At 36.9% G+C, this 27,808-nt stretch overlaps 1 protein-coding gene across 1 annotated transcript in view; it reads left to right on the plus strand.

The window, feature by feature from the left end:
• The first annotated feature begins 228 nt into the window (after positions 1 to 228).
• The window catches only part of SMC3 (structural maintenance of chromosomes 3), a 38,058-nt gene continuing 10,478 nt past the window's right edge, over positions 229 to 27,808 (plus strand). Inside the window, exons 1-17 of the mRNA XM_065923304.1 lie at positions 229 to 371; positions 1,352 to 1,427; positions 7,178 to 7,216; positions 8,718 to 8,785; positions 13,067 to 13,138; positions 13,735 to 13,814; positions 14,076 to 14,154; positions 15,294 to 15,411; positions 16,399 to 16,574; positions 17,075 to 17,155; positions 17,381 to 17,545; positions 17,847 to 17,968; positions 19,095 to 19,308; positions 25,361 to 25,464; positions 25,930 to 26,029; positions 26,651 to 26,811; positions 27,137 to 27,278. Coding sequence (XP_065779376.1) covers positions 357 to 371; positions 1,352 to 1,427; positions 7,178 to 7,216; positions 8,718 to 8,785; positions 13,067 to 13,138; positions 13,735 to 13,814; positions 14,076 to 14,154; positions 15,294 to 15,411; positions 16,399 to 16,574; positions 17,075 to 17,155; positions 17,381 to 17,545; positions 17,847 to 17,968; positions 19,095 to 19,308; positions 25,361 to 25,464; positions 25,930 to 26,029; positions 26,651 to 26,811; positions 27,137 to 27,278 — 1,812 coding nt within the window. The 5' untranslated portion in view covers positions 229 to 356. The remainder of the gene's footprint in view (positions 372 to 1,351; positions 1,428 to 7,177; positions 7,217 to 8,717; positions 8,786 to 13,066; positions 13,139 to 13,734; positions 13,815 to 14,075; positions 14,155 to 15,293; positions 15,412 to 16,398; positions 16,575 to 17,074; positions 17,156 to 17,380; positions 17,546 to 17,846; positions 17,969 to 19,094; positions 19,309 to 25,360; positions 25,465 to 25,929; positions 26,030 to 26,650; positions 26,812 to 27,136; positions 27,279 to 27,808) is intronic.

Consider the following 27,808-nt stretch of genomic DNA (forward strand, 5'->3'; position numbering starts at 1 on the left):
CAGGTCAATCTCACGACCAAGGCTTTTCCGAATGAAGTTTCCGACTAATTCTCAGGAAAAATTCACCTAAAAATTGAGGAGTCACATGAAATTCAGCTAACGACATCGTAGAAGGATCTTCTGCTAAAAAGACAGAGCAGATCTGACTCTGATTCCCCCACGCTCCGAGGGAAGCTGCGAGGGTGGTTCCGTCCAAGGCGGGGACTCCGCCTCCCTGGGCGCCGCCATTTTGTTTGGCTAGAGGGGTGCAAGCGGCGCTTTGGGGGGAGGGGTCTCTCAGGCGCCTCACCTAACCCCGAGGCCGAGTTGCTGCTTCTTGAGGGGGAGCGCTTCTCCCCGGCTAGGGGCGCGGAACCATGTACATAAAGCAGGTGAGGCCTGTGCGTTCCTCCCGCCCCTCAGGCGCTCGTGGGGACCGCTCCTTCTGTCGGGGGTGTTGCTTGCAGGGTGGCGCGGGGCTGGACAGAGACTGTGGGGGAGGGGTGCAGCTCGGGGCGCCCGCGGAGAATCGGGGCGCCCCTTTGCAGCCCGAGCCTCTCCACAGGGCGCTTGCCTGAGGGAGGCGGGCTCTCGCGGAGAGAGCTAGAGGGGCTGGCGAGGCGGGCCTTTTGGAGGGAACCGGGCCCTCCCGGGTGGACGAGAAGCAGCTTGGTCCTGCGGGGCTGGCCAGCCCCCTCGCGAGCTTTTTGCGTGGTGTGTGTGGAGAGAGGGTGTCCCCGGCCTGTGGGGTCCAAGCCGGGATGTCAGCTTAGCTAGGGACCTCGCTTCTCCCCGAGTTACCGGAGACGTGAAAGAGTCCCTCCTTCCTGCAGAATGTGGAGCGCCTCCTCATTCCGTTGTTTACTTTCTGTCAAAATGGTCTTCCCGCGCTGGAGGCCACCCCGAAGATGAGCCCATTCACACGCCTTAGGAGAAATTTTTCGGCTGGATGTGTTGGACTCTGAGCAGCCCTGTCCTGGATGGGCGGCTCTGTTTTGGCCAGAGTGTGACTGAAAGGGGCGCCCAGGACCGCTGAGCCCCCCTGCATGCTTGATAGACTTTTATCCGGTCCTGTGATGGTTAGTGTTCCAGCCAGCCTTATACAGTGTATTTGATTTTGAGCGCTCCCTAATAGGCAACTAATTATAACTTCTAAAGAACACTGGCAATGATTACTGATATACGGCAGTTTTGAGATTTTTAAATCATTTTCCAAAATAAATTTTTCTTCTCTGACATGGAAGTTTTTCTATTTGGCATTAAATGGGAAACCAGAAAGGGAAGGAGGGCTAAAGGAAAATATTAGCTTAGAAGTTATTTCTTTTAGGGTGTGTTCTTTCTTTCTGAAAAAAATCTCTCTTCTGTTTGTTAGGTTATTATCCAGGGTTTTCGAAGTTATAGAGATCAAACAATCGTAGATCCGTTCAGTTCAAAACATAATGTTATTGGTAAGTGTTCATGGTTTACTCTGTCGGTTTTATGTCTATATAGTCGTTTAAATTTGCCTATATTAGGCTTAAGGAGACAGGATTTGTCTTGAATATTACATAAATATATATATATTTTTTCTGTATGAATACTTTTATCTGCACTGATGAAGTTGCTTCCTTTTTATGTTTAAAATACTTGGATAAGACAGTCAAAGTATTAATTTTTATTTGGTAGCCTTGTATTTATGTCTCTTAATAGGTTTAAGTTTATAGTGAATGGCACTAAATTTAGCATTTCAGCTATTCTTTGGTATGTCATTTCCTACTTTTAAAATGGTCACTATTACCTTATTTCAAAGATGACCATTCTTTATTCACAAATTAGGTTGTTCTAAGATTTTTTTTTTATATTATAATGTCCAAGGATAGACCATGCAGCTGGGTGGTAAAAGCATAAACTTTGGATCATGGCAGAGTGGGATTCAAATCCCAGTTCTGCCACGTATTCTTCAGACTTCCTGATGCTTCAGTTTTCTCACTTGTGAAGTGGAAATAATGATACATGTTTCTTAGGGCTGTTGGGAAGATTAAATGAGAAAGCAATTATGTGAGTATAAGGGGGCTAATGATGATTGTCCTTCAATATAATAGTTAATGTATAGGTTCTACAGGTGATAGTGATACAGACAGCAAGTGTTTTCTGATCATCTGCTGAGTTTTTAAAGACTAGATGAAATGAGTGCTTCTAGACACCAGAAAAGCATAGAATTGCTATCAACATAGATTTCAGCTGTACACTGTCCTAGTTGGTTTGGTCTGCCACCACAAAATATCGTAGACTAGATGGCTTAAACAACAGGTATTTATTTTTTTCACTGCTCTGGAGAACCTTCGTTTGAACCTCTCCCTCTTGAAAGAGCAGTAGTCCTACCATAAAGGCCTCACTCCTAACCTCATGTAAATTACCTCCCAAAGACCCCCCTCATCTCCAAAAAGCTTCATATAGTGGGGTTAGGGCTTTAACATATGAATTGGGGATCAGGGAGAGTGTGTACCATGGAGTCCGTAGCTTGAGGTGAGGTAAGATTCATACTGTTGACTAAAAAAAAAAAGCACGAGTTGGGAATTAAGTTTTATTTGGGGCAAAATGAGGACTGCAGCCCAGGAGACAGCACCTCAGATAACTCTGAGAGACTGCTCCACAGAGGCCGTGGGAGAAGGTCAGTCTATAAGATTTTGGTGAAGGGGAAGTTCAGTGCATTCAAGCCCTTTGGTTGTTATTCAGTCACTGAGTCGTGTCTGACTTTTTGTGACCCCATGGACTGCAGCATACCAGCCTTCCCTGTCCTTCACTGTCTCCCGGAGTTTGCTCCGACTCATGTCCATCGAGTTGGTGATGTGATCCAACCATCTCATCTCTGTCACCCCATTCTCCTCCTGCCTTCAATCTTTCCCAGCATCGTGGTCTTGTATAATAAGTTGGCCATTCGCATCATATGGCCAAAGTGTTGAGCTTCAGCTTCAACATTAGTCCTTAAAGTGAATATGAATATTCACTGGAATTTGAATTCAATGGATTGATTTTCTTTAGGATTGACTGGTTTGATCTTGCAGTACAAGGGACTCTCAAGAGTCTTCTCCAACACCACAGTTCAAAGGATCAATTCTTTGGTGCTCAGCCTTTATGGTCCAACTCTCAGATCCATAGATGACTACTGGGAAAACCATAGCTTTGACTAGGCAGACCTTTGTAGGCAAAGTAATGTCTGCTTTTTAATATGCTGTCTAGGTTGGTCATAGCTTTTCTTCCAAGAAGCAAACGTCTTTTAATTTCATGACTGAAGTCACCGTCTGCAGTGATTTTGGAGCCCCCCAAAATAAAGTCTGTCACTGTTTCCATTGTTTCCCCATCTATTTGCCATGAAAAGATGGGACCAGATGCCATGGTCATCATTTTTTGAATGTTGAGTATTAAGCCAGCTTTTTCACTCTCCACTTTCACCTTCAGCAAGAGGCTCTTCAGTTCCTCTTCACTTTCTGCCATAAGGGTGTCACATGCATATCTGAGGTTATTGATATTTCTCCCAGCAATCTTTATTCCAGCTTGTGCTTCATCCAGCTGGGCATTTCGCTTGATGTACTCTGCATATAAATTAAATAAGCAGGGTGACAATATACAGCCTTGACGCACTACTTTCCCTATTTTGAACCAGTCCATTGTTCCATGTTGAGTTCTAACTGTTCTAACAGGTTTCTCTGGAGTCAGGTAAGGTGGTCTGGTATTCTCAACTCTTGAAGAATTTTCCAGTTTGTTGTGATCCACACAGTCAAAGGCTTTAGCTTAGCCTGTGAAACAGAGGTGGATATTTTTCTGGAACTCTTGCTTTTCTTTGATCCAGTGGATGTTGGCAATTTGATCTCTGGTTCCTCTGCCTTTTCTAAATCCAGCTTGAACATCTGGGAGTTATCCGTTCAGGAGAACTGAAGCCTCTCTTGGAGAATTTTGAACATTACTTTGCCAGCGCTTATTTGACACAAAGTTTTCTGCTAGTCAAGAGGAGCGGATGTCATCATGAAGAGATTTAGCTATTTTCTAGATATGAAGAGATGCAGGGATTGGGATCGTGAAATCAGTTCCTGAAAATATCAATCTGAAGACCTGTTGCACCAGTTTCCCTAGTGGGAAAGTGAGAGTGAGCAGAGAGTGCCTGACTTTCCGCCCTGAATTCAGCTCGGGGTGTTGAAGGTCAGCAGCTGCAGCAGCATGGGGTTCCATCTTTGCAGAGGCAAATGGCAAATGCCCTTGTTGTTCTGTTGCTGGCAAATGCTCTTGGCAAGTGCCAGTTTAGTTGACAATACAGAAATAAGTTAAGGGTGAACAGTGAATACTGATGTTCCCAGAGAAACTTTTGAGAATCTATTTTATTTTGAAATACATAATAAAATTTAAAAATTGAGGGCAAGAGAAAGCCTGCCTTTGAAGCATGAGTTGCAGCTTTGTAGTTGGTAATAAAAACATACTTTTCCTTCTGCCTTAACCTACTGAAAAATCATTAATTGGTGTGCTATAAGAACAGATTGATTGTACTGGAGTTTTACTTAACATTTTGATTATAAGTGTCTTCTGATTTTCATCAATCAGAAAATCTTTAGAAATGGAGAAAAGTGAGTAATTACTAGATATAGATTATTTCCTTAACTTATAACTTAAAAGTGGTTAAATATCTTAATATCAGTTTTATACAGTTATAGTTTTTCCTTGGTATCTTGGATGCATGACTAAAACTTGTTATCAAATCATAGTCTTGTTATCAAATCTATGCATATAACCTAAGCATATCCCTAGATTACTTGTAATATAATGTAAATGCTATGTAAATAGCTATAAATACAATGTACATCATGTGTAAATAGTTGCCAGCTTGTGGCAAATTCTGGTTTGTTTTTAGAACTTTCTGAAACCGCCCCCTGCCCCCTGTCTGTGGTTGATTAAATCCTTAGGTTTGGAACCCAGAAATTTGGAATTTGGAGGACTGACTGTAATTTTATAAATGAACTGTAAGATGATGGCCATCATTACCTAGAATGATTAAATTATATCTGTAGGGCCTCATATCAGGTAGCTATTTTACTACTTTGGTTGCAACATTAGGATTGTTAATAGCCACAGTTACAAAGGAAATTATCTAAATGTTCTTTTGTTTAACTGAAAAAAAAAACCCCATGATATTGTTTAATGTATTTTAAAAACAAGTCCCTTAATCATGTAAAAAAGACCAAAAGTAATATACACTGAGATTGATCCTAAACATATCTTTTGAAAGCTTTGTTTAATGATTTTTGACCCTTGTAAAAATAATGATTTGAAGGCAGGGAGATACCCCGTGTGCTGATACTTATTTGATGTTTAAATGTAATAACCATAAATGTTTTTGAAGTTATCTTTTTTCCTATCCTTCTAACAAAAGAAATATACGTGTCTTTGTAGAACATAAAGAGCACAGAAGCTAAAAGGAAAAAAAATTAAACTGTAGTCATTCTACCCAGAGATAGCTATTCTTACTGTTAATGATCTATACTTTATACTTGAGTTAGTCCTGCTTTCCTGGAAAACAGAGCTCTAGGCCTGCTTAGCTGCTGAGGCTTTAATGGGAGAGTGCAGTTTGAGGGCAAGAGTGAGGGGAGAAGTGGTCATACCTTTATAAAGCAGATAAATCTGGTTTGCGGTCGCATTGGATAACTTCCAGACAGATTTTGTGTAGCCATCTTATATAATCACAGTATAGTTATCAATGTCAGTAAATTTAGCATCAATACAGTAATCTTTTATTTTTATTTTCTAGTTATGTTGATTGACCCAGAAATGTTCTTTATAACATTCCCCCCCTCTAGCATTCCCTCCCTCTAGTACAGGATTTAATTTACGATCAGGCATTGCATTTAGTTGTCATGTCTCTTTATTCTCATTTAATCTGGGTCATTTCCACAGCCTTTGTGTTTTACATTGTTAGTTTTGAGAAATATTATGTAAATGATGTGTCCTTTTCAGGGTGTTCCATGTGGAGGCACATGATATCTATCTGCTTCTTATTGATGATGATACTTTTGTCGGTAAAGGTTGTGTCATTTTCCCACTATAGTTAGTGTTTTTTCCTTTGCAACTGATAAATAATGTGGAGAGATTTTGAGACCATGCAAATACTATATTCCTTATCAAAATTCCCCCTTAGATTTAGTATTCATCAATAATTCTTGCCTTTATTCTGGTAGTTACAGGATGATGATCTATTTCCAGCACTCCTTGCACATTTACCCTTTGTTGTTCGACTGTAATCAAGCATCCTTTCTCCTTATCTGTTTATTTATCTTTTTATTTTCAGTGTGGACTTACAAATTATTCTCCTCCACTTCCACCCAAGCCCAAATTTATAATTCATCGAATTATTTTGGTGCTCAAATTGTCCTAGATTTCCCTAGTAGAAGCCCCGTCCCTTCAAGGTGGCCTGTGTCTTGTTACATGCCTTTTTTTTTTTTAAAGCACTTCATTACTTTCTGATCTCTTTAGAATTTACTTTGGATTAAAGATAATGACTTTGAGGCTAATTTGTTCAGGATATTGGTCAAGATTGAGAGAGAGTGACAGTTATTCATGACTCTAAACAATGAAAATTCTGCTGAACAGAAAAGTTCAAATGAATTCATTATATCTGATGCATTTGATTTTCTCTTATGTATAGAATTGCTTATTTCTGAATTCAGGTAGTAAAACAAGTGCCTTATAGTTGTCTGTATTTTTGGGATTCTGAGACTATACTTGATGTATAGGGCTGATCAGAAAACTGTTTAACATGGAAATGGTTTGCGAAATTTTAATGACTGTTTAAGTATTTTAAAATTTTAGCATGTGAATCTTTAAATTGTTAAAAGTATTATATGCAATTAAAATAAAATTACATGTCCATTGTAATGATTATAAATTATGAAGACCAGGTAGTACGTTTAGTTATTCCTGTTAATTTTAAACTATGGAGAAAGAGCAAAAAAGTAAACAATGAAATAAATTGCTTTAAGAAAAAAACTGAACAGTATACAAAAACTGTACTTATTTGGTAATTAAAGCTGTTTTATTATTTGCTGTTCACTATTCTGTTGTATTTAAGTTTTAAGATGTTTTGTTAGAAAATAAGATTTTATATCTTTGAATACTTTCAGTATAAAATTTTACTGTTTTTTATACAAAATAACATATACTTTTTGAAATTTTATAGTGGGCAGAAATGGATCTGGAAAAAGTAACTTTTTTTATGGTAGGTATTGTATTTTTAATTCTAAATATAATAAGACCTAGATATCTTAAGGTAGTTTATCTGAGGTTATGTCTGCATGAAACAGAAGAAATACTTCTTCAAACACGATTGCAATTTAATGTAGAGGGTTTAGAGTGTAAGAATCTGTGCTCTACGCTAGTGGCTCATTAGCCATGTGAGATTACGCAGAACAACTTCTCAAAGTAGTCTTTCACTTTAAAAACAGGTATTTACCCTGCTTACCTTAGATGAGTTGTGAGAATCAAATGAGATTATATGTCTAGGAGTGCTTTTTAAACTTCAGTGCCATATATAAATGTTGTAAATGCAGAGATAGAGAGAAGGAATTAAGTGCAGTAGAATAGTTAATATTGTTATGGGAAATAGCTTATCTGTTTCATCTAAATCAATTATTTTAATAAAAGATGGAGTAGTATAAAAAACTGTATAGACTCAACAAAGAGTTGTCAGAAGGTAGTAAATAGAGCTTTGAAAACTATCTCTGAAGATAAAATGCATTTAAGAATAGTACTGCCTGTGTTAAATTTTTTGGGGAGAAAAATATTTTAACAGATTTGGACTATATAAGGAGTAGGTTGAAAAATTTTTAAACATCTTAGTTGAGTGGTGCTTGAGGAAAAGGGAGCATTAGTAATAGCAGAAGTTTTGTCCCTTCTCTGCTCACGCTTTAAAGGGCACTCTGTATCCCATCAGTAGTTTTAATTTGGGGATGGTGAGAAGGGTAGGATTGGAGTGGAAGTATTTCTCTAAGAGTTTGAATTTGTCCCCTCCAAGGTGATTATAAAAGAAAGCCAATCCCCACCATCACCCCCAGCATACACATTCATATACACACACTCACTCTTTTAGAGTGTCAAAAGTCTCTCAGATGGACTGGGAATACAACAGTTGAGTGAAGAGTTCCATTTCTAGGAGAGGGTGGTCCAGTTACGCATTCTGTGGAAGTGGCATGAATGATACCTTATTTATAGAAGACAAAGGGCATGTAAGTACTGCAACAGAGTAGAAATCTGAAGCATTTCCCAGTATTTCCTACATAGTTCTGTTTCTTTTGACAAAGTATCCAATTAAGGATATTATAGGAATATATCCTATTTTGTTAAATATTTTAAATTATATCATTTATATGTAGTGGATAAAAGCAAATATAGCATGAAACCTAAACACGTTTACTTTGATCAAGAGTTATACCTTAGTTCCACTTGTCTTTTTGTGTATTTCAGTGTTTTCTTTTTATTTTCTTACCTTAAATGTTTCCGTGAAAGCTTGTTAATATTTTTCTAATATCATCATTTTGTAGTTGATTAGTCTGTACAGGCAAATTTTCTGCATTCCTTTTGTCTATATGAAATAGTTAATCTACTTTATCTGTGTTGTTCAATACCTGATAGATACACTGTATTCTCTGAAGGTATGGGAGATTATAACTAAAGCACAAATCTTTTTTAGATTGTACTAATAGTTGTTTTTATTTTTCTAGCAATTCAGTTTGTTCTCAGTGATGAGTTTAGTCATCTTCGTCCGGAACAGCGATTGGCTTTGCTACATGTGAGTGAGACTGCTTTAAAACATTACAGGTTTTAAGTACTTCTAAAAATACATTGTCAGTGCTACTAAACAAAATTATTTTTTCAAGTTTTGATCTTTTGTGAACATGACACAATATATTTCTTATGTATATGTTCTGCTATGAAATTTAGTGTACTATATTAATGCAGGATGAAGACTTAATTTTTATATAATGGTTAAAAAAATTGTAGGAGTTCCCTATGAATGGATATATGTTCCATATACATATAAATTCTTTATACTTTAAATAAGGACTCTGGAATCTGGCTTGCTGAGGAGAAAAAAGAGTTAGGTTGAGAATTAGAAACTTTAATAAGACTCAGAAAGTGAAGTTGCTCAGTCCTGTCCGACTTTTTGCGACCCCATGGGCTATAGCCTGCCAGGTTCCACCGTCCATAGAATTTTCCAGTCAAGAATACTGGAGTGGGTTGCCGTTTCCTTCTCCAGGAGATCTTCCCAACCCAGGGATTAGACCCGGGTCTCCTGCATTGTAGGCAGACGCTCTACCGTCTGAGCCACCAGGGAAGTCAGAAGTTAATATGGAGCCACAGAAAAGCAACCATTACAAACTTAACCACATAAAATTATTTTTAGCCATATTGGTACTTAAATGGTAACATTTTCCAATAAGAAAGTGTGTTTATAGTAATGAAAATTGTTAGAATGTTTTCATTAAATTATAAATAATAAGCACTTTTAGGTTAAGAAAGTATAAAAATCTATGATAAAATGATGTATCTCATCTGTCTTATTTAAATATGGCTTATAATTACTTTTAAGACCAGAAAGCAAGATTCTTCAGTGTATCTACACAGTGTCTCTCAGACTTAAAGTTTTTTTCTAACCATTATCCCCCACCCCCCACCACCCCTGCCCTCTCTTTTTTTTTTTTCCGGTTGTGCCATGTGGCTTGCGGGATCTTAATTCCTCAACCAGGGATTGAACCAAGGCCACAGTAGTGAAAGCACTACGTCCTAACCACTGGACTGGCAAGGAATTCCTTCTTCCCACTCTTAAATTTTAATTAAAAATTTTTTTTTAATTTGAATTTTTAGTCTGTACTCAGGGTTGATTCCATGTAAGAAAATCTCTGTTTAGGTTTCTCAGATTAGCATTAAAAGAATAATTTGTTTAGGTATTACCCTTTATTGTATTGAACAAACTTCGTAACAGTTTTCACAATCTAGAAATTATCTGGGCTTGTTAAGTAGCTGGGTCACAAACCGATCGAAACGTGACGTTTTAAATGTGAATGTTTTTGTAGCAGATTTAAAACTATATAGAATATCTCAAACGTTTAAAAAGACAGTTCCAGTAATTATATGCTTTGTTAGGGTTCCTTTCTAACATTAAGATGAATCTATTAAGAGAAAAGCCTCAAGGTGTTTTGTATATTAGCAAATAGGTAAAATTGGGTGGCTCTGGGGTCTTGTGCTCAAATGAAATGGTATGTAGAACAAAGCCTATGTATATCTAACTTTGACATCTTTTGCATAGTTCTCATTTTTTTAATTCAGAGTCAAAGTCTATTTGGGGGAGGGAAAAAAAGGTTTGTGGCTGAGTATTGTTATCCTAATCCAGCGTCTGCTGCTTTGGCAAGAGGATTTTCTCAGTACAGTTAAGTCGCTCAGTCATATCCAGCTCTTTGCAAGCCCATGGACTGCAGCACACCAGGCTTCCCTGTCTATCACCAGCTCCCAGAACTTGCTCAAACTCAGGTCCATCGAGATGGTGATGCCATCCAACCATCTCATCCTCTGTCATCCCCTTCTCCTGCCTTCAGTCTTGCCCAGCATCAGGGCCTTTTCTAAAGAGTGAGTTCTTTGCATCAGGTGGTCAAAGTATTGGTATTTCAGCTTCAGTATCAGTCCTTCCAATGAATATTCAGGACTGATTTCCTTTAGGATTGACTGGTTTGATATCTTTGCAGTCCAAGGGACTCTTGAGAGTCTTCTCCAACCCCACAGTTCAAAAGCATCAATTCTTCAGCGGTCAGCTTTCTTGGTAGTCCAACTCTCACATCCATATATGACTACTGGAAAAACTATAGCTTTGACTAGGTGGACCTTTGTTATCAAACTTCTGTCTCTGCTTTTTAATATGCTGTCTAGGTTGGTCATAGCTTTTCTTCCAAGGTGCAAGTGTCTTTTAATTTCATGGCCACAGTCACCATCTGCAGTGATTTTGGAGTCCAAGAAAATAAAGTCTCTCACTGTTTCCATTGTTTTCCCATCTATTTCCCATGAAGTGATGGGACTGGATGCCATGATCTTAGTTTTTTGAATGTTGAGTTTTAAGCCAACTTTTTCACTCTCCTCTTTCACTTTCATCATGAGGCTCTTTAGCTCTTCTTCGCTTTCTGCCATAAGTGTGGTGTCATCTGTGTGTCTGAGGTTATTGATATTTCTCCCAGCAATCTTGATTCCAGCTTGTGCTTCATCCAGTCCAGCATTACACATGATGTACTCTGCACACAAGTAAAATAAGCAGGGTGACAATATACAGCCTTGACATACTCCTTTCCTGATTTGGAACCAGTCTGTTGTTCCGTGTCCGGTTCTAACTGTTGCTTCTTGACCTGCATACAGATTCCTCAGGAGGCAGGTCAGGTGGTCTGGTATTCCCATCTCTCTAAGAATTTTCCACAGTTTCTTGTGATCCACATAGTTAAAGGCTTTGGAGTAATGAATAAAGCAGAAGTAGAATGTTTTTCTGGAGCTCTCTTGCTTTTTCTATGATCCAGTGGATGTTGGCGATATGATCTCTAATTTCTCTGCCTTTTCTAAATTCAACTTGAACATTTGGAAGTTCATGGTTCACGTACTGTTGAAGCCTCGCTTGGAGAATTTTGAGCGTTGCTTTGCTAGCGTGTGAGATGAGTGCAATTGTGCAGTATTTTGAGCATTCTTTGGCATTGCCTTTCTTTGGGATTGGAATGAAAACTGACCTTTTCCAGTCCTGTGGCCACTGCTGAGTTTTCCAAATTTGCTGACATATTGAGTGCAACACTTTCACAGCATCATCTTTTAGGATTTGAAATAGCTCAACTGGAATTCCATCACCTCCACTAGCTTTGTTCATAGTGATGCTTCCTAAGGCTCACTTGAGTTTGAACTCCAGGATGTCTGGCTCTGGGTGAGTGAGCACACCATCATGGTTATCTGGCTCATGAAAATCTTTTTTGTATAGTTCTTTTGTGTATTCTTGCCACCTCTTATATCTTTTGCTTTTGTTAGGTCCATACCATTTCTGTCCTTAATGTGCCCATCTTTGCATGAAAAGTTCCCTTGGTATCGCTAATTTTCTTGACAAGATCTCTAGTCTTTCCCATTCTATTGTTTTCCTTTATTTCTTTGCATTGATCACTTAGGAAGACTTTCTTATCTCTCCTTGCTATTTTTAGAACTCTGCATTCAGATGGGTATATATTTCCTTTTCTCCTTTGCCTTTCATTTCCCTTCTTTTCTTTTCTCAGCTATATGTAAGGCCTCTGCAGACAATTATTTTTGCCTTTTTGCATTTCTTCTTGGGGATGATCTTGATCCCTGCCTCCTGTACAATGTCATGAACCTCCATAGTTCTTAAGGCACTCTGTCTATCAAATCTAATCCCTTGAATCTATTTGTCTCTTCCACTGTATAATTGTAAGGGATTTGATTTAAGTCAGACATGAATGGTCTGGTGGTTTTCCCTACTTTCGTCAATTTAAGTCTGAATTTTCAATAAGGGGTTCATGATCTGAGCCACAGTCAGCTCCCGCTCTTGTTTTTGCTGACTGTATAGAACTTCTCCATCTTCTGTTGCAAAAAATATAATCCATCTGATTTCGGTGTTGATATCTGATGATGTCCATGTGTAGAGTCTTCTCTTGGGTTGTTGGAAGAGGGTGTTTGCTATGACCAGTGTGTTCTCTTGGCAAAACTCTGTTAGTCTTTGCCCAGCTTCATTTTGTACTTGCAAGGTCAAACTTTTCTGTTACTTCAGGTATCTCTTGACTTCCTACCTTTGCATTCCAGTCCCCTGTAATGAAGCGAACATCTTTTTTGGGTGTTAGTTCTAGAAGGTCTTGTAGGTCTTCATAGAATCATATAACTTGAGCTTCTTTGGCATGAGTGGTTGGGGCATAGACTGGATTGCTGTGATATTCTAGTCTGATAGAAATTTTCCTTGAATCGGGCTTATTACCTGCACTAAACTTTAAAAATATTTAAAGAATGTGAAAATACACTTAAGTGACATTAATTTTTTCTTGTGTTTTAGGAGGGTACTGGTCCTCGTGTTATTTCTGCTTTTGTGGAGATTATTTTTGACAATTCAGACAACCGGTTACCCGTGAGTAACTGTTTTTTTCTTTTCAGTAATAACGTTGAGAATTTTATTGATGCAGCTGACTTTTTTCATGCTTTGAAACTTTTATTTATAGCTGTACTTATGCTTTTGTGATTTGTATGTGTTAGTCACTCAGTCATGTCCAACTCTTTGTGAGTCCCTGGACTGTAGCCCTCCAGGCTCCTCTGTCCATGGAATTCCCCAGGCTCTGAGTGGTTGCCATGCCCTTCTCCAGGGGATCTTTCCAACACAGGGATCAAACCCAGGTTTCTTGCATTGCAGGCAGATTCTTTACTGTTTTAGCTACCCAGGAAGGCTTTTATGATTTAGTTTATACTAAAATAATTATAGCTTACATACTAATTTTATCTTAAAATTTTGAATATTCTGGTAAACAAGTGGGAATGTGCAAGCTGTTGTAAAAAAAAAAAAAGGTCTTTGTTGTAGAATTGAGTATTCAATAGCATATCTTTAGTGAGATAATTGAAGTTTCAAAATAACTGCTATGGTGAGGGACTCTAAAATGACCCTATTAACTGAAATGTTTCCAAAACATTTACTATTAGATTTATGTTTGAGCTTTTATGTTTTTTTCTTAGATCGACAAAGAGGAAGTTTCACTTCGAAGAGTTATCGGTGCCAAAAAGGATCAGTATTTCTTAGACAAGAAAATGGTCACGTAAGCATTTTTATGCTTATAATTTTTATACAAAAGAGTAAAAGTATTTTTCTTGGCTCGTATATGAGGTGCTTTTGCCTCAGGTTCAGCAAATCATTATTTAGCGCTCAAGCATAAGAATCAGAAGATTCCCTGAGGCTGATATAAAAGATAATTTAATGACTGTTCTATATACTTCTTCATGCTCCTTAACTCAAGGGTTAGTGTATTCTTTGCTTATTGTTATATATTTGAAAATTTTTTTTAATTGTTTATCAACAGGAAAAATGATGTGATGAACCTCCTTGAAAGTGCTGGTTTTTCTCGAAGCAATCCTTATTATATTGTTAAACAAGGAAAGGTAAAAAATGTATATCTTTTTAAATGGAATTTGTTTTCTGACTATATTCATTGAATGATAAATTTGATTTCATTCTAGTGGTTAAATTCGGGTGAAAATGGACCTTACTGTGTTCTGTTTTCATTGATTTATTTTGCACTGAAGTTTGTATTAAAGTACCTTTTTTGTGGCCATAAAGTGCAAAATAGATCCATTGCACAGTGTGATAAAAGTATTTCAGCAGAATTATTTAAGTGGATTGTGTTTTCTTAGTGATCTGAAGATATTTTTGGTTTGTAGAAGTTAAGAGTATTGTAGAAACTTTATAAAAATCACATTTGAAAAAAGTTACTTTCTGAAATTAATACTCTGTTAGTGTAACACACTAGAAAGCTTACATTACCAGAAATCTGCCATAATGCTACATATTATTTTTCCTTAATCAAAATGGGATTTTTTTTTTACAGTTTTTAGGAGTTATATACTTTTGCTGATTGTTCTGCTATTTCCTCATATATTTTAACTATATTTATCTAAAATAATCTATTTTTCTTACAACATATCCTGCAGGGTCCTAATAGTTTTCTGTTGTGCTATTTTGGACTAGGGGAGAATCCTTTTAAGATGTCCACTTCTTATTTCATGTTGGAGATGTTTTTAGCTATGTGTTGGAAAGCTAGCATTCAGGAAAAGGGATTAGGAAGAATATGTGTTTCACTTTTAAGAGCAAATTTTTGAAAAGACTGTCTTTATAAGAAGTTTCTTTAAAAGGAGGCTGATTTGAAAGCAATTACCTGAGACTTCCTGCATGCATGCTGCATAGGTCCCTTTGTATTATTTCAGTGTCCGCTCATAGGTCATTTCATAGAAGCCATTTATGTTGTCTGCCTCTTCTATTAGAACACTGCCATCACCCTAACTCTTTATGCTATAACTTCTTATTTTGTTCTGTTTTTGGTATTTATAGTGTAATGGTATGTATACTTCCTGGTTTTTTTCCCACTAGAATGTGGGTTTTTTGAGGGTAAGATCTTTTCTGTTCATTGCTGTTCTCCCATTGTGAACTCAGTACTTAAAACTTGGCATGTGAATACCTTTCAAGGTAGAGTTCTTAAAGAGCAATCTATCTCTGTAAATAATTACTGTTCTAAAATTTTTAGATTAACCAGATGGCAACAGCACCAGATTCTCAGAGACTAAAACTATTAAGAGAAGTGGCTGGTACTAGAGTGTATGATGAACGAAAAGAAGAAAGCATATCTTTAATGAAGGAAACAGGTAAAATAAATGTTATTCTATCTTATTTCTTCTATTCTGTGAATTGCTTTTTCATTGTGTTATGATACTTGAGAGAAGTTGTCTATTCTCAGGAGAATATTGTATAATAATTTGCCTGTGGACGGATTGGAAAGAAAATTAGTGTTAGGCAGTTGAAAGTTTGAGAATTCTAACAATTTGTCTCTTTGAATAAAGAATTGTTACTGTGAGATAATAGTGCCATTCTAGGTCAGCTGCTTTGTGCCTTTAAAGTCTTTCTCATTATTAGTGAGGATAAGACATTTGGATGTATTCCTCAGGGAAAAAAAATGCTGAAATATCAGTTGGCATTAGGTTTTAATTTATTCAGAAGCAAGTAAATGTAAAACTTAAACTTTGAACTTGGACTCTTTCTTAATATGTTCATTATGGAAACTCAGCTTTGCCTTTCAAGTGCTGTGCCCTTTCATGGCTTAAGAGTCAGAAACCCTTACATTCAAAATCTAGATAATAGTTACCTGATATTGAGACTTTAGACTCGACCTCTCTGGTCCAAAGCTTTCCCATTTGTGAAGTCCTTTTTTATAGTTTGTAGTGGCGCATAGAGGAGCAGAGTAGCACCATGATTGGAATATAGTAAGTATTCAGTATATGGCAACTATATAGATAATACTGTTATAAGAATTGAGAATCAGTGATACCAGCGATATTAAGGTTTTGCTTTTGTTTTTCCTAATGTCATGGGGAGGCACATTAACTTTTAAAGGAAGCTTAAACAGAGGCCTGTACCACATGTAATATAAGAATCAGTGTCACCGTGTATAAGTTTATTGTCTTATACTTGCCATAATAAAGCATTTTAATTGCCATTTTAGTATCTTAGATTTGGTTATCACCTAACATCAAAGAAATAATGCTAACATGTTTAAGATTGACACAGTATATTTGAGAATTGATATTAATACAAATTTTATTCAACTCCTTCACCCTTCTCCCATTTTTTTTAAGAGGGAAAACGGGAAAAAATCAATGAGTTGTTAAAATACATTGAAGAGAGATTACATACATTAGAGGAAGAAAAGGAAGAACTAGCTCAGTATCAAAAGTGGGATAAGATGAGACGAGCCCTGGAATATACCATTTACAATCAGGAACTTAATGAAACTCGTGCTAAACTTGATGAGGTAAAATACTTACCTTTGCCACTTGTTTAATTTTATTTTTATGAATATATTTATACTTTTCAATGATTTTTAAATACAGGCCTCAAAATTTTAAAATGTCTTAGTGAATTCATTACTCAGCAGATGTACTCTTTGAGTTTACTCTAAGGAAAATGACCCATGTGGTCCTTGCTGTAGTTGTATCTAACATATAATTAGGTGGTGGTGTCAGGCAGACCAGGATGAGAAGAAAATAATTTTTACGGTTTCACGAATTTCTTTCTTGGCTTTTTAAAGTGTATTTTGTAATTAGTATTGCTGACATTTTGTACAAAAATGTGTTTTAGGTAATGCTGAAAACTACAGGCATTTTCTATTTAAACCACTACAGTTATATTTGGGGAAAAAATTTTGTAAGTGAATGCTTGTTTTAAGAGATATTTAAAGATTTTTGCTAGATGTTATAAAATATTGAACAAACTTAAAATGGGTTAGAAATCATAGCTTGGTTTTTTTCCCAGCTTTCTGCTAAGCGAGAGACAAGTGGAGAAAAATCCCGACAATTAAGAGATGCTCAGCAGGATGCAAGAGATAAAATGGAGGTAAGGTTATAAACTTGGGTTCGGTTAACTTGTAAGTTAAACTTTTTATACCAGAATTATGGAATGGTAACTTCAAGTAGGTGTGTCACTGGGATTGAGTATTGGAAAGAGAGTAGTACTGAAAGTTTAAATGAGAGAAAAAGAAGAGACAAACCAATGGTGTCCTGATTTTGCTTTTGTATTTCTAGTTGTCTAACTTGTTTCTATTTGATACTTTTTGAATAGGATATTGAGCGCCAAGTTAGAGAACTGAAAACAAAAATTTCAGCTATGAAAGAAGAAAAGGAACAGCTCAGTGCTGAAAGACAGGAACAGATTAAGCAGAGAACTAAGTTGGAGCTTAAAGCCAAGGATTTACAAGATGAATTGGCAGGCAATAGTGAACAGAGGGTAAGTTAAAATGCTGAAAATGAGAGACACAAGTGTTCAGGTGAGTGGGAACTGCAGAGGACAGTCCCTTCTGTGACAGGGGTGCATGCTTGAATTTTTGTAAAAAATTTGGCACATTAAAATAATTTGCATTCAAGTTGCAACTGACTACTATCAGTTACTTACATTTAAAAATTAGTTTTATGTTGCAGGGTCAGTTTTCTCATGAATTCTTTTCATGAGAAAGTATCTTATGCTAGACTTATAAATAAGAAAAGTTTTTAAACAGATTGCATTTTTACTTATCTTGCTTTATTTACAGAAACGCTTATTAAAAGAAAGGCAGAAGCTGCTTGAAAAAATAGAAGAAAAGCAGAAAGAACTGGCAGAAACAGAACCTAAATTCAACAGTGTAAAAGAAAAAGAAGAGCGAGGAATTGCTAGGTCTGGGACTTTTTTCACCAACTCTAATTTTCTACATGGTTCCTCTATAGAACCTTATATAAAGAATTATAGGTTAAGAAGTTAGTAATTAAAGGCAAAAAGTAATTAAGGGCAAAAAGTTAAATGCCCTTTTCAAAGTAACAGCCAATACTGTGGGCCAGTATTAGTGTATGCATATTGCCTGTTTAGAAGCCCTAGGAGATCCACAGTATCCTTACTATAAATTTGACAGATTTAAGGCTCTGGGAAGTTCAGTAACTTGCCCATAATAATTTAGCTAAATTTTGGACTTTTAAAAACATGAATGATGATTGTTCTTTCTTTTACCCAAATTGTATCCTGCTGTGTGTTCATTCTGCCACTTTCTTTTCATACTTGATGTCTTTTAACATCTAGACATTTTAGTTTCTGTCTGTAGATTAGACTTGCCAGTGTTTGCTGACTTCACAATTTAGTACATTATTGTGTTTTTATGCCACATATGTTCATTTTAGTGAATTTCCTGTTTATATTCTTTTCTCCATTTTTTTCCTGATTTTTTTTTTTTCTTACTGTTTGATAGCATTGTTTTATATTATCTGGGCATTAACATTTGTCCTGTATGTTGTATGTGTTTTCTCTTGCCTTGTAACTTTTATAATGTCTTTCATTGTAAGGTGTTGAAAATATTTAAATAGTTAAATATAGTTGGAGCATTTTTGAAAATCCCTGAGGTAGGGTGCTAGATTTGTCTAGGTTTACTGATTAACCCAGACCAGGAACGACCTTAAATCCTTAGAGGATGGGCTGTTTTACTTGAATTTCACTGTGATTTTGAAGTTAAATTAATGTTATATAGAGCTAGTCCTAGAAGCTCTATTAGATAACAGTTGCTTTTTATACTTAATTCTTTTTTTTCCCCCATGTGTCTTGTGGGGTCTTAGTTCCCTGACTGTCAAAGCCAGGCCCTCAGCAGAGAGAGCATGGAGTCCTAATCAGTGGACCACCAGGGAATTCCCCTTCTTTCCTTCTTTTATGGAATTATAAAAATGGTTATTGTCTCTCTCTACTCTTGAGGTATTGATTGCAATTAAACTTGGTTATTTTCTGTTCCCCTTTTCAATCCATTCTCTTCTATCTTGTGTAGACTGGCCCAAGCTACCCAGGAAAGAACAGACCTTTATGCAAAGCAAGGTCGAGGAAGCCAGTTTACATCAAAAGAAGAAAGGGATAAGTGGATTAAAAAGGAACTCAAGTCTTTGGATCAAGCTATTAATGACAAGAAAAGACAGATTGCTGCTATACATAAGGATTTGGAGGACACTGAGGCAAATAAAGAGAAAAATTTGGAGCAATATAATGTAAGAACTTTCATAGCTACTTTGTGAAATCATTGCTTGTGAACGTGTGCAGGTTTACCTGTTTCTTTAGGTTTTATTTGTAAATAGTTTATCATAAAATACACAAGACAGATACTTAATTAGATAAGACCAGTACAGTTTAATATTATACATACGGTAGTTCTTTTTTTAAAGATTTTTTTACCATATCAGTGAGTGTCCATATAGATTAAATATATTTTAAAATATATTTTTTATGAGTCAGTAACATGTACTTGGACTGTACACTTAACTGTAAGTGATACCATACAAATATAAAATGACTAGTAATTTAAAATTTTTCCATTTTTATATAATAATGTAATATTCTATCAATGTAATAACTTACTGCAGAATATATTTTGTTAACACATTGGTGATTTTATAACACTTTCTAAATGAATTAAACATTCACTCTGCATGTTTAGTTAGCATTTTCTTACAAATTGAAGTAGAAGATGAAATCATTACTTTGAGAAAGATTTTAAATTACTTAAAATTAGAGAGAAAAATGCTTTCTTAAATTCTACTTGTAGATATAGTGATTGGAAGATGATCGAAGTGGTAAGAAGGGAGTGTGTAGGACAGGTGTAGGGTAAGAATATATATATATATATATATATATTTATATATACACATGCCTAGAAGGAACCTTTTTACCTTACAAGGTCTTCACCTTTGGTATGGTCAGTTTATCAGAAAAGTCACTGAAAACATAAAATCTTAAATATGTATATATATATATATACATACATTTCATATATAATATTTACATGTATTTATATATAAATATTTAAAGATAAGTGTATGCTTATGTACCAGTCTTTATTTTTAGACATTTTTTAAAGAGCATCTTTGGGTTCACAGCAAAATTGAGAGGAACGTATAGAGATTTCCCATATATTGCCTACCCCCACACCTGAATAGCCTTCTTTATCAGCATTCTCCACCAGAGTGTATACCAATCTTGATGTAGAACCCAAGGTATTTCTTATGAATATGAGTAGTGATTGGCATTCCAAGGGGACTTTTGTATTATGAGCCACACATGTAAATACAGTTCTCCTTAAAGTCAGATGAAAACAATTCAGGATTCAGTATAAGATCATATATTGCATTTAGTTGTCATGTTTCTGTTATCTGCTTTAATCTGCATCAGCTCCTCAGTCTTTCCTTGACTTTGTGACTTGACATTTTGAATTACTGTTATAAAGTATGTGCTTGTGTGCTCAGTCCCTCAGTTGTGTCCAAATCTGCAACCCCATGGACTGTGGCCCACCAGACTCCTCTGTTCATGGGATTTTTCAGGCATGAGTGCCGGAGTCAGTTAACATTTCCTCTTCCAGGGGATCTTCCCCGCCCAGGGGTCGAACCGTGGTCTCCTGCCTTCATAGGCAGATTCTTTACCACTGAGCCATCAGTTCAGTTCAGTTCAGTTCAGTCGCTCAGTCATGTCCAAGTCTTTGCAACTGCATGGAGTGCAGTACGCCAGGCTTCCCTGTCCATTACCAACTCCTCAAACTCATGTCCACTGAGTCAGTGATGCCATCCAACCATCTCATCTTCTGTCGTCCCCTTCTCCCACATTGAATCTTTCCCAGCATCAGGGTCTTTTCAAATGAGTCCGTTCTACACATCAGGTGGCCAAAGTGTTGGAGTTTCAGCTTCAGCATCAGTCCTTCCAATGAATATTCAGGACTGATTTCCTTTAGAATGAACTGGTTGGATCTCCTAACTGTCCAAGGGACTCTCAAGAGTCTTCTCCAACACCACAGTTCAAAAACATCAATTCTTCAGCACTCAGCTTTCTTTATAGTCCAACTCTCACTTTCATGCATGACTACTGGAAAACCATAGCCTTGACTAAATGGACCTTTGTTAGCAAGGTAATGTCTCTGCTTTTTAATATGTTGTCTAGGTTGATCATAACTTTCCTTCCAAGGAGCAAGTGTCTTTTAATTTCATGGCTGCAGTCATCATCTGCAGTGATTTTGGAGCCCCCAAAAATAAAGTCAGCCACTGTTTCCCCATCTGTTTGCCATGAAGTGATGAGGCCAGATGCCATGATCTTAGTTTACTGAATGTTGAGTTTAAAGCCAACTTTTTCACTCTCTTTCACTTTCATCAAGAGGCTCTTTAGTTCCTCTTCACTTTCTGCCATAAGGGTGGTGTCATCTCCATATCTGAGGTTATTGGTATTTCTCCTAACAATCTTGATTCCAGCTTGTGCTTCATCCAGCCCAGTGTTTCTTGTGATGTACTCTGCATATAAGTTAAATAAGCAGGATGACAATATACAGCCTTGACGTACTCATTATCCTATTTGGAACCAGTCTGTTGTTCCATGTCCAGTTCTAACTGTTGCTTCTTGACCTGCATACAGAATTCTCAGGAGGCAGGTAAGGTGGTCTGGTATTCCCATCTCTCTAAGAATTTTCCAGTTTGTTGTGATCCACATAATCAAAGGCTTTGGCATAGTCAGTAAAGCAGAAATAGATGTTTTTCTGGAACTCTCTTGCTTTTTCAGCAATCCAACGGATGTTGCCAATTTGATCTTTGGTTCCTCTGCCCTTTCTAAATCCAGCTGGAACATCTGGAAGTTCATGGTTCATGTACTGTTGAAGCCTCCCTTGGAGAATATTGAGCATTACTTTGCTAGCGTGTGAGATGACTGCAATTGTGCGGTAGTTTGAGCATTCCTTGGCATTGCCTTTCTTTGGGATTGGAATGAAAACTGACCTTTTCCAGTCCTGTGGCCACTGCTGAGTTTTCCAAATTTGCTGGCATATTGAGTGCAGCACTTTCACAGCATCATCTTTTAGGATTTGAAATAGCTCACCTGGAATTCTATCACCTCCACTAGCTTTGTTCATAGTGATGCTTCCTAGGACTCACTTGAGTTTACATTTCAGGATGTCTGGCTCTAGGTGAGTGATCACACCATCGTGATTATATGGGTTGTGAAGATCTTTATTATATAGTTCTTCTGTGTATTCTTACCACCTCTTAATATTTTCTGCTTCTGTTAGGTCTGTACCATTTCTGTCGTTTATATAGTTCTTAAGGCACTCTATCAGATCTAATCCCTTGAATCTATTTGTCACTTCCACTGTATAAATTCTCCAAGCCAGGCTTCAGCAGTATGTGAACTGTGAACTTCCAGATGTTCAAGCTAGTTTTAGAAAAGGCAGAGAAACCAGAGATCAAATTGCCAGCATCCTCTGAATCGTCAAAAAGCAAGAGAGTTCCAGAAAAACATCATTTCTGCTTTATTGACTATGCCAAAGCCTTTGACTGTGTGGATCATAATAAACTGTGGAAAATTCTGAAAGAGATGGGAATACCAGACCACCTGACCTGCCTCTTGAGAAACCTGTATACAGGTCAGGAAGCAACAGTTAGAACTGGACCTGGAACAACAGACTGGTTCCAAATAGGATAATGAGTACGTCAAGGCTGTATATTGTCTAAATAGGAAAAGGAGTATGTCAAAACTCTATATTGTCACCCTGCTTATTTAACTTATATGTGGAGTACATCATGAGAAACGGTGGGCTGGAGGAAGCACAAGTTGGAATCAAGATTGCTGGGAGAAATAATCAATAACTTCAGACATACAGATGACACCACCCTTATGGCAGAAAGTGAAAGTGAAAGAGGAGAGTGAACAAGTTGGTTTAAAGCTCAACATTCAGAAAACTAAGATCATGGCATCTGGTCCCATCACTTCATGGCAAATAGATGGGGAAACAGTGTCTGACTTTATCTTTCTGGGCTCCAAAATCACTGCAGATGGTGACTGCAACCATGAAATTAAAAGACGCTTGCTCCTTGGAAGGAAAGTTCTGACCAACCTAGCCAGCATATTAAAAAGCAGAGACATTACTTTGCCAACAAAGGTCTATCTAGTCAAGGCTATGGTTTTTCAAGTAGTCATGTATGGATGTGAGAGTTGGACTATAAAGAAAGCTGAGCACAGAAGATATGATGCTTTTGAACTGTGGTGTTGGAGAAGACTCTTGAGAGTCCCTTGGACTGCCAGGAGATCCCAACCAGTCCATCCTAAAGGAGATCAGTCCTGGGTGTTCATTGGAAGGGCTGATATTGAAGCTGAAACTCCAATACTTTGGCCATCTCATGTGAAGAGTTGACTCATTGGAAAAGACCCTGATGCTGGGAGGGATTGAGGGCAGGAGGAGAAGGGGACGACAGAGGATGAGATGGTTGGATGGCTTCACCGACACAATGGACATGGGTTTGGGTGGACTCTGGGAGTTGGTGATGGACAGGAAGGCCTGGCGTGCTGCAGTCCATGGGGTTGCAAAGAGTCAGACACGACTGAGCAACTGAACTGAATTGAACTGTATAATCATAAGGGATTTGATTCAGGTCAGACCTGAATGGTCTAGTGGTTTTCCCTACTTTCTTCAATTTAAGTCTGAATTTTCAATAAGGAGTTCATGATCTGGCCACAGCTCCCAGTCTTGTTTTTGCTGACTGTATAGAGCTTCTCCATCTTTGGCTGCAAAGAATGTAATCTGATTTCTGTATTGACCATCTGGTGATGTCCATGTGTAGAGTCTTCTCTTATGTTGTTGGAAGAGGGTGTTTGCTATGACCAGTGTGTTCTCTTGGCAAAACTTTATTATCCTCTGCCCTGCTTCATTCTGTACTCCAAGGCCAAATTTGCCTGTTTTTCAAGGTATTTCTTGACTTCCTACTTTTGCATTCTAGTCCCCTGTAATGAAAAGGACATCTTTTTTGGGTGTTAGTTCTAGAAGGCCTTGTAGATCTTCATAGAACTGTTCAACTTAAGCTTCTTCAGCGTTACTGATCAGGGCATAGACTTGGATTACCGTGATACTGAATGGTTTGCCTTGAAAACAGAGGTCATTCTGTTGTTTTGAGATTGCATCCAAGTACTGCTTTTAGGACTCTTGTTGACTATGATGGCTACTCCATTTCTACAGAGCTACCTGAGAAGTCCATTATAAAGTACATATTATCTATTACCATATGCACTTATGTATTATATATTAGAGTTGTTTTGCCCATTTAATCCAATTTTTAGTGACTCATCTTTGAGTGTGTTCAACACTAAATCAGTTTTGTAAAGAAAGAACTTTTCCTTGTACTCATCATCAGTTTATCTAATGTTTAATGTAATCAGTCACCTAAAAACAAAAACATACTGGGGAGCAAACAGAACTGGTTCTGTAACCATAAACAGCTCAGCTGGTAGGACAAGTGACCAGGAGTAATAGACTACTGGCCAATGTGCTTTGGACTTTGGTCAGGAATGGAAAACAGGTTGAATGAGGTAGTCAGTTATTTGGGAATTTGTTAGTATTGTTTCAGTTTCAGTTGAGATAGCTACAGTCCTGTCTTGAAATAAAAGGCATTTTTGTCTTGAGTTCATGGAAATATCAACCTCAACAGATGCCCTTTTTGAAAAAGCTTGGTGCTAAAACAGAACCTTGCAGTGAGAGGTTTTATTCATTCTTTTTTAAGTTTGAAATTATTTTTCAATATTTCAGTCATTTAAGTGTATCAAAATGACCACTTGTGAGGGTGAACTCTGTTCTTTATTCTGGATAGAGATGATTTTACAGTGCTAATTACATTGTACAAAAGAGCCTTTTGCTTCTTAGTATGTTCCTAAATCTCTTGTGTTCTAGTGTGTTTGTGTGTGGGTAGAGGGGGCCATGTGAAAAGTATGCATTTCAGTGTTTTGAGAATTTATTAATAAATTTTTTTCTTATAAAATTCTAGAGTATACTTTATAGAAGTAGTAAGGTTATTAATGAACAAATTAATTGTTTTGATACATGTATGTGCTTGTTAAACCATCACCACAATTAAGATAACAAGCCTATTGATCACCCCAAAATTTTTCCCATACCCGTTGGTAATTCCTCCCTTCTTCCTTTTCTGGCCACTTCCATCCCCTGATAACAACTGACCTGCTTTCTGTTACTAGGGATTAGTTTGTATGAAATTATATTTTAAATTTGAATTATTTTTATTTCCATAGAAACTGGATCAGGATCTTAATGAAGTCAAAGCTCGAGTTGAAGAACTGGACAGAAAATACTATGAAGTAAAAAATAAGAAAGATGAATTACAAAGTGAAAGAAAGTTAGTATAGACTAAAGTATGCCTTAATATTTTTGAGTAATGCTAGTTACTGGCTGTTAAATGGTCTTTACGTGTTCATTGGAAGGACTGATACTGAAGCTGAAACTCCAATACTTTGGCCACCTCACACGAAGAGTTGACTCATTGGAAAAGACCCTGATGCTGGGAGGGATTGGGGGCAGGAGGAGAAGGGGACGACAGAGGATGAGATGACTGGATGGCATCACCTACTCAATGGGCATGAGTTTGAGTAAACTCCGGGAGTTTGTGATGGACAGGGAGGCCTGGCGTGCTGCGATTCTTGGGGTCGCAAAGAGTCGGACATGACTGAGCGACTGAACTGAACTGAACTGAAGTTATAAATTAACTACAGAAGTTTAATTTCAGTCTTCCCTCAAAATTGTATACTGTTAGCATATTGTCTTAATTTTAAAATTAAAGACAGTCTGTTTTTTTTTTGATTAGTTACTTGTGGAGAGAAGAGAATGCAGAACAGCAGGCACTTGCTGCTAAAAGAGAAGATCTTGAAAAGAAACAGCAACTTCTTAGAGCTGCAACAGGAAAGGTGGGTAGGTTCTTTTCATTACCTCAGTTTGCATTGAGTCAATTATTATTGCACAAGAATTTATTAGCTTTCAAGAAGAGTGCAAATTACTTATCTTATAAATATGAAATACTGGATATCATTTAAGCACCCATGCTATTAAAAATAGCACTTGTGATTTCTAGATGAAGGGTCCATTTTTAATGCTAATATCATGGAACAGAATCCATAATACAAGGTGTTGCACGTAGTTGGCATATTTCAAGGTAGTTGACCTATTGTTGGAGAGGGTGTTTAATCTGTGGTATATTTTTTATTTTTTAAAATTTTTATTGGCATATAGTTTATTTACAGAGTTGCTATTAGTTTCAGGTGTTCAGCAAAGTGAATCAGTTACACATATAAGTATATCCACTCTTTTTTTTAGATTCTTTTTTCATATAGGGCGTTACTGAGTATTGAGTAGAGTTCCTTGTACTGTACAGTAGGTTGTTATTAGTTGTTTGTTTTATAGATAGTTGTGTATATGTCAAACCCAATCTCCCAATTTGGTATATTTTTTTAATGTATAGAGTAATGGGGGCATTTTATATCAGCAGGAGTGCCATTAGTATTATTTTACAATTTTTTGCTTTTGAACAGGCCATTTTAAATGGAATCGATAGCATAAATAAAGTGCTAGACCACTTCCGTCGAAAAGGAATAAACCAGCATGTTCAAAATGGCTATCATGGTATTGTGATGAATAACTTTGAATGTGAGCCTGCCTTCTACACATGTGTGGAAGTCACTGCTGGAAATAGGTGAGATTTTTTTTGCTTAATATTTTGAGTTTTTAAAGAAAAAAGGGAATAAGAATAACCTAAGAAACAACTTTTTGTAGTTTAAATATATCCTCTTTTATTTAATATTCCAATCCTTTTATTTAACGTTCCAATTAAAGATGTCAATGCTAAGTGTTTGTTCCTAGTTGTAGAAACTAGAACTTCTCCTTTTTGTACTTCCTCTTCCTCCATTGGAATTTTCTGAGTAACCCTCCCCATACAAATTGGATTGCATAGAAAAAAGTAACTTGTTTGCTTAAATGTTTAAAGCACTTTGGACCTGTCTCATTCTCTTTACATGTAGGTTATTTTATCACATTGTTGATTCAGATGAAGTCAGCACGAAGATTTTGATGGAGTTTAATAAAATGAATCTTCCTGGAGAGGTTACTTTCCTGCCTCTTAACAAGTTAGATGTAAGGGATACTGCCTATCCTGAAACCAATGTGAGTTGATGTGTGTTAAAGTCTGACTTTCAATAAGTTTTTTTCTTGATTTAGCACATGTTAGTGCACAATAGGCACTATACATTGTGGTTCACATGGTCTGTGAGGTAAGCTTTCCTTTCTTACCGTAGAGGATAGTTAATGCTGGATGAGGAAAGGAAGGAAGACAGAGGTCACAGCCGTGACATAAACCATTGCAAAATGTGCAAAGTGTTAAAATACATCAGTACAGGATATTCTGAGAATGTAACTCAAGGAGACAAAAATTAAGATTTAATAATTGGAGAATTCCCTGAGGAAGTATCATTTCAAGTAAATAAGATTTCTGAATATTCTTTTAAATGGTTTATAAATTAGATTAAAAATATCTAACAATATGATAGGCTCTGAAAGCATAACATTGCTCTTGTTATTAGCTGATATGCTTTTTAACAGATTAAAAATATTACCTAGACATCATCCTTGATAAAAATGTAATTGCTTTGAGGTGTTTGGCTTCAGAATGTTGATGGTAGTAGCAGTTATTTCAC

This window comes from Muntiacus reevesi, chromosome 2 (assembly GCF_963930625.1).
Source record: "Muntiacus reevesi chromosome 2, mMunRee1.1, whole genome shotgun sequence".
NCBI lineage: Eukaryota > Metazoa > Chordata > Mammalia > Artiodactyla > Cervidae > Muntiacus > Muntiacus reevesi.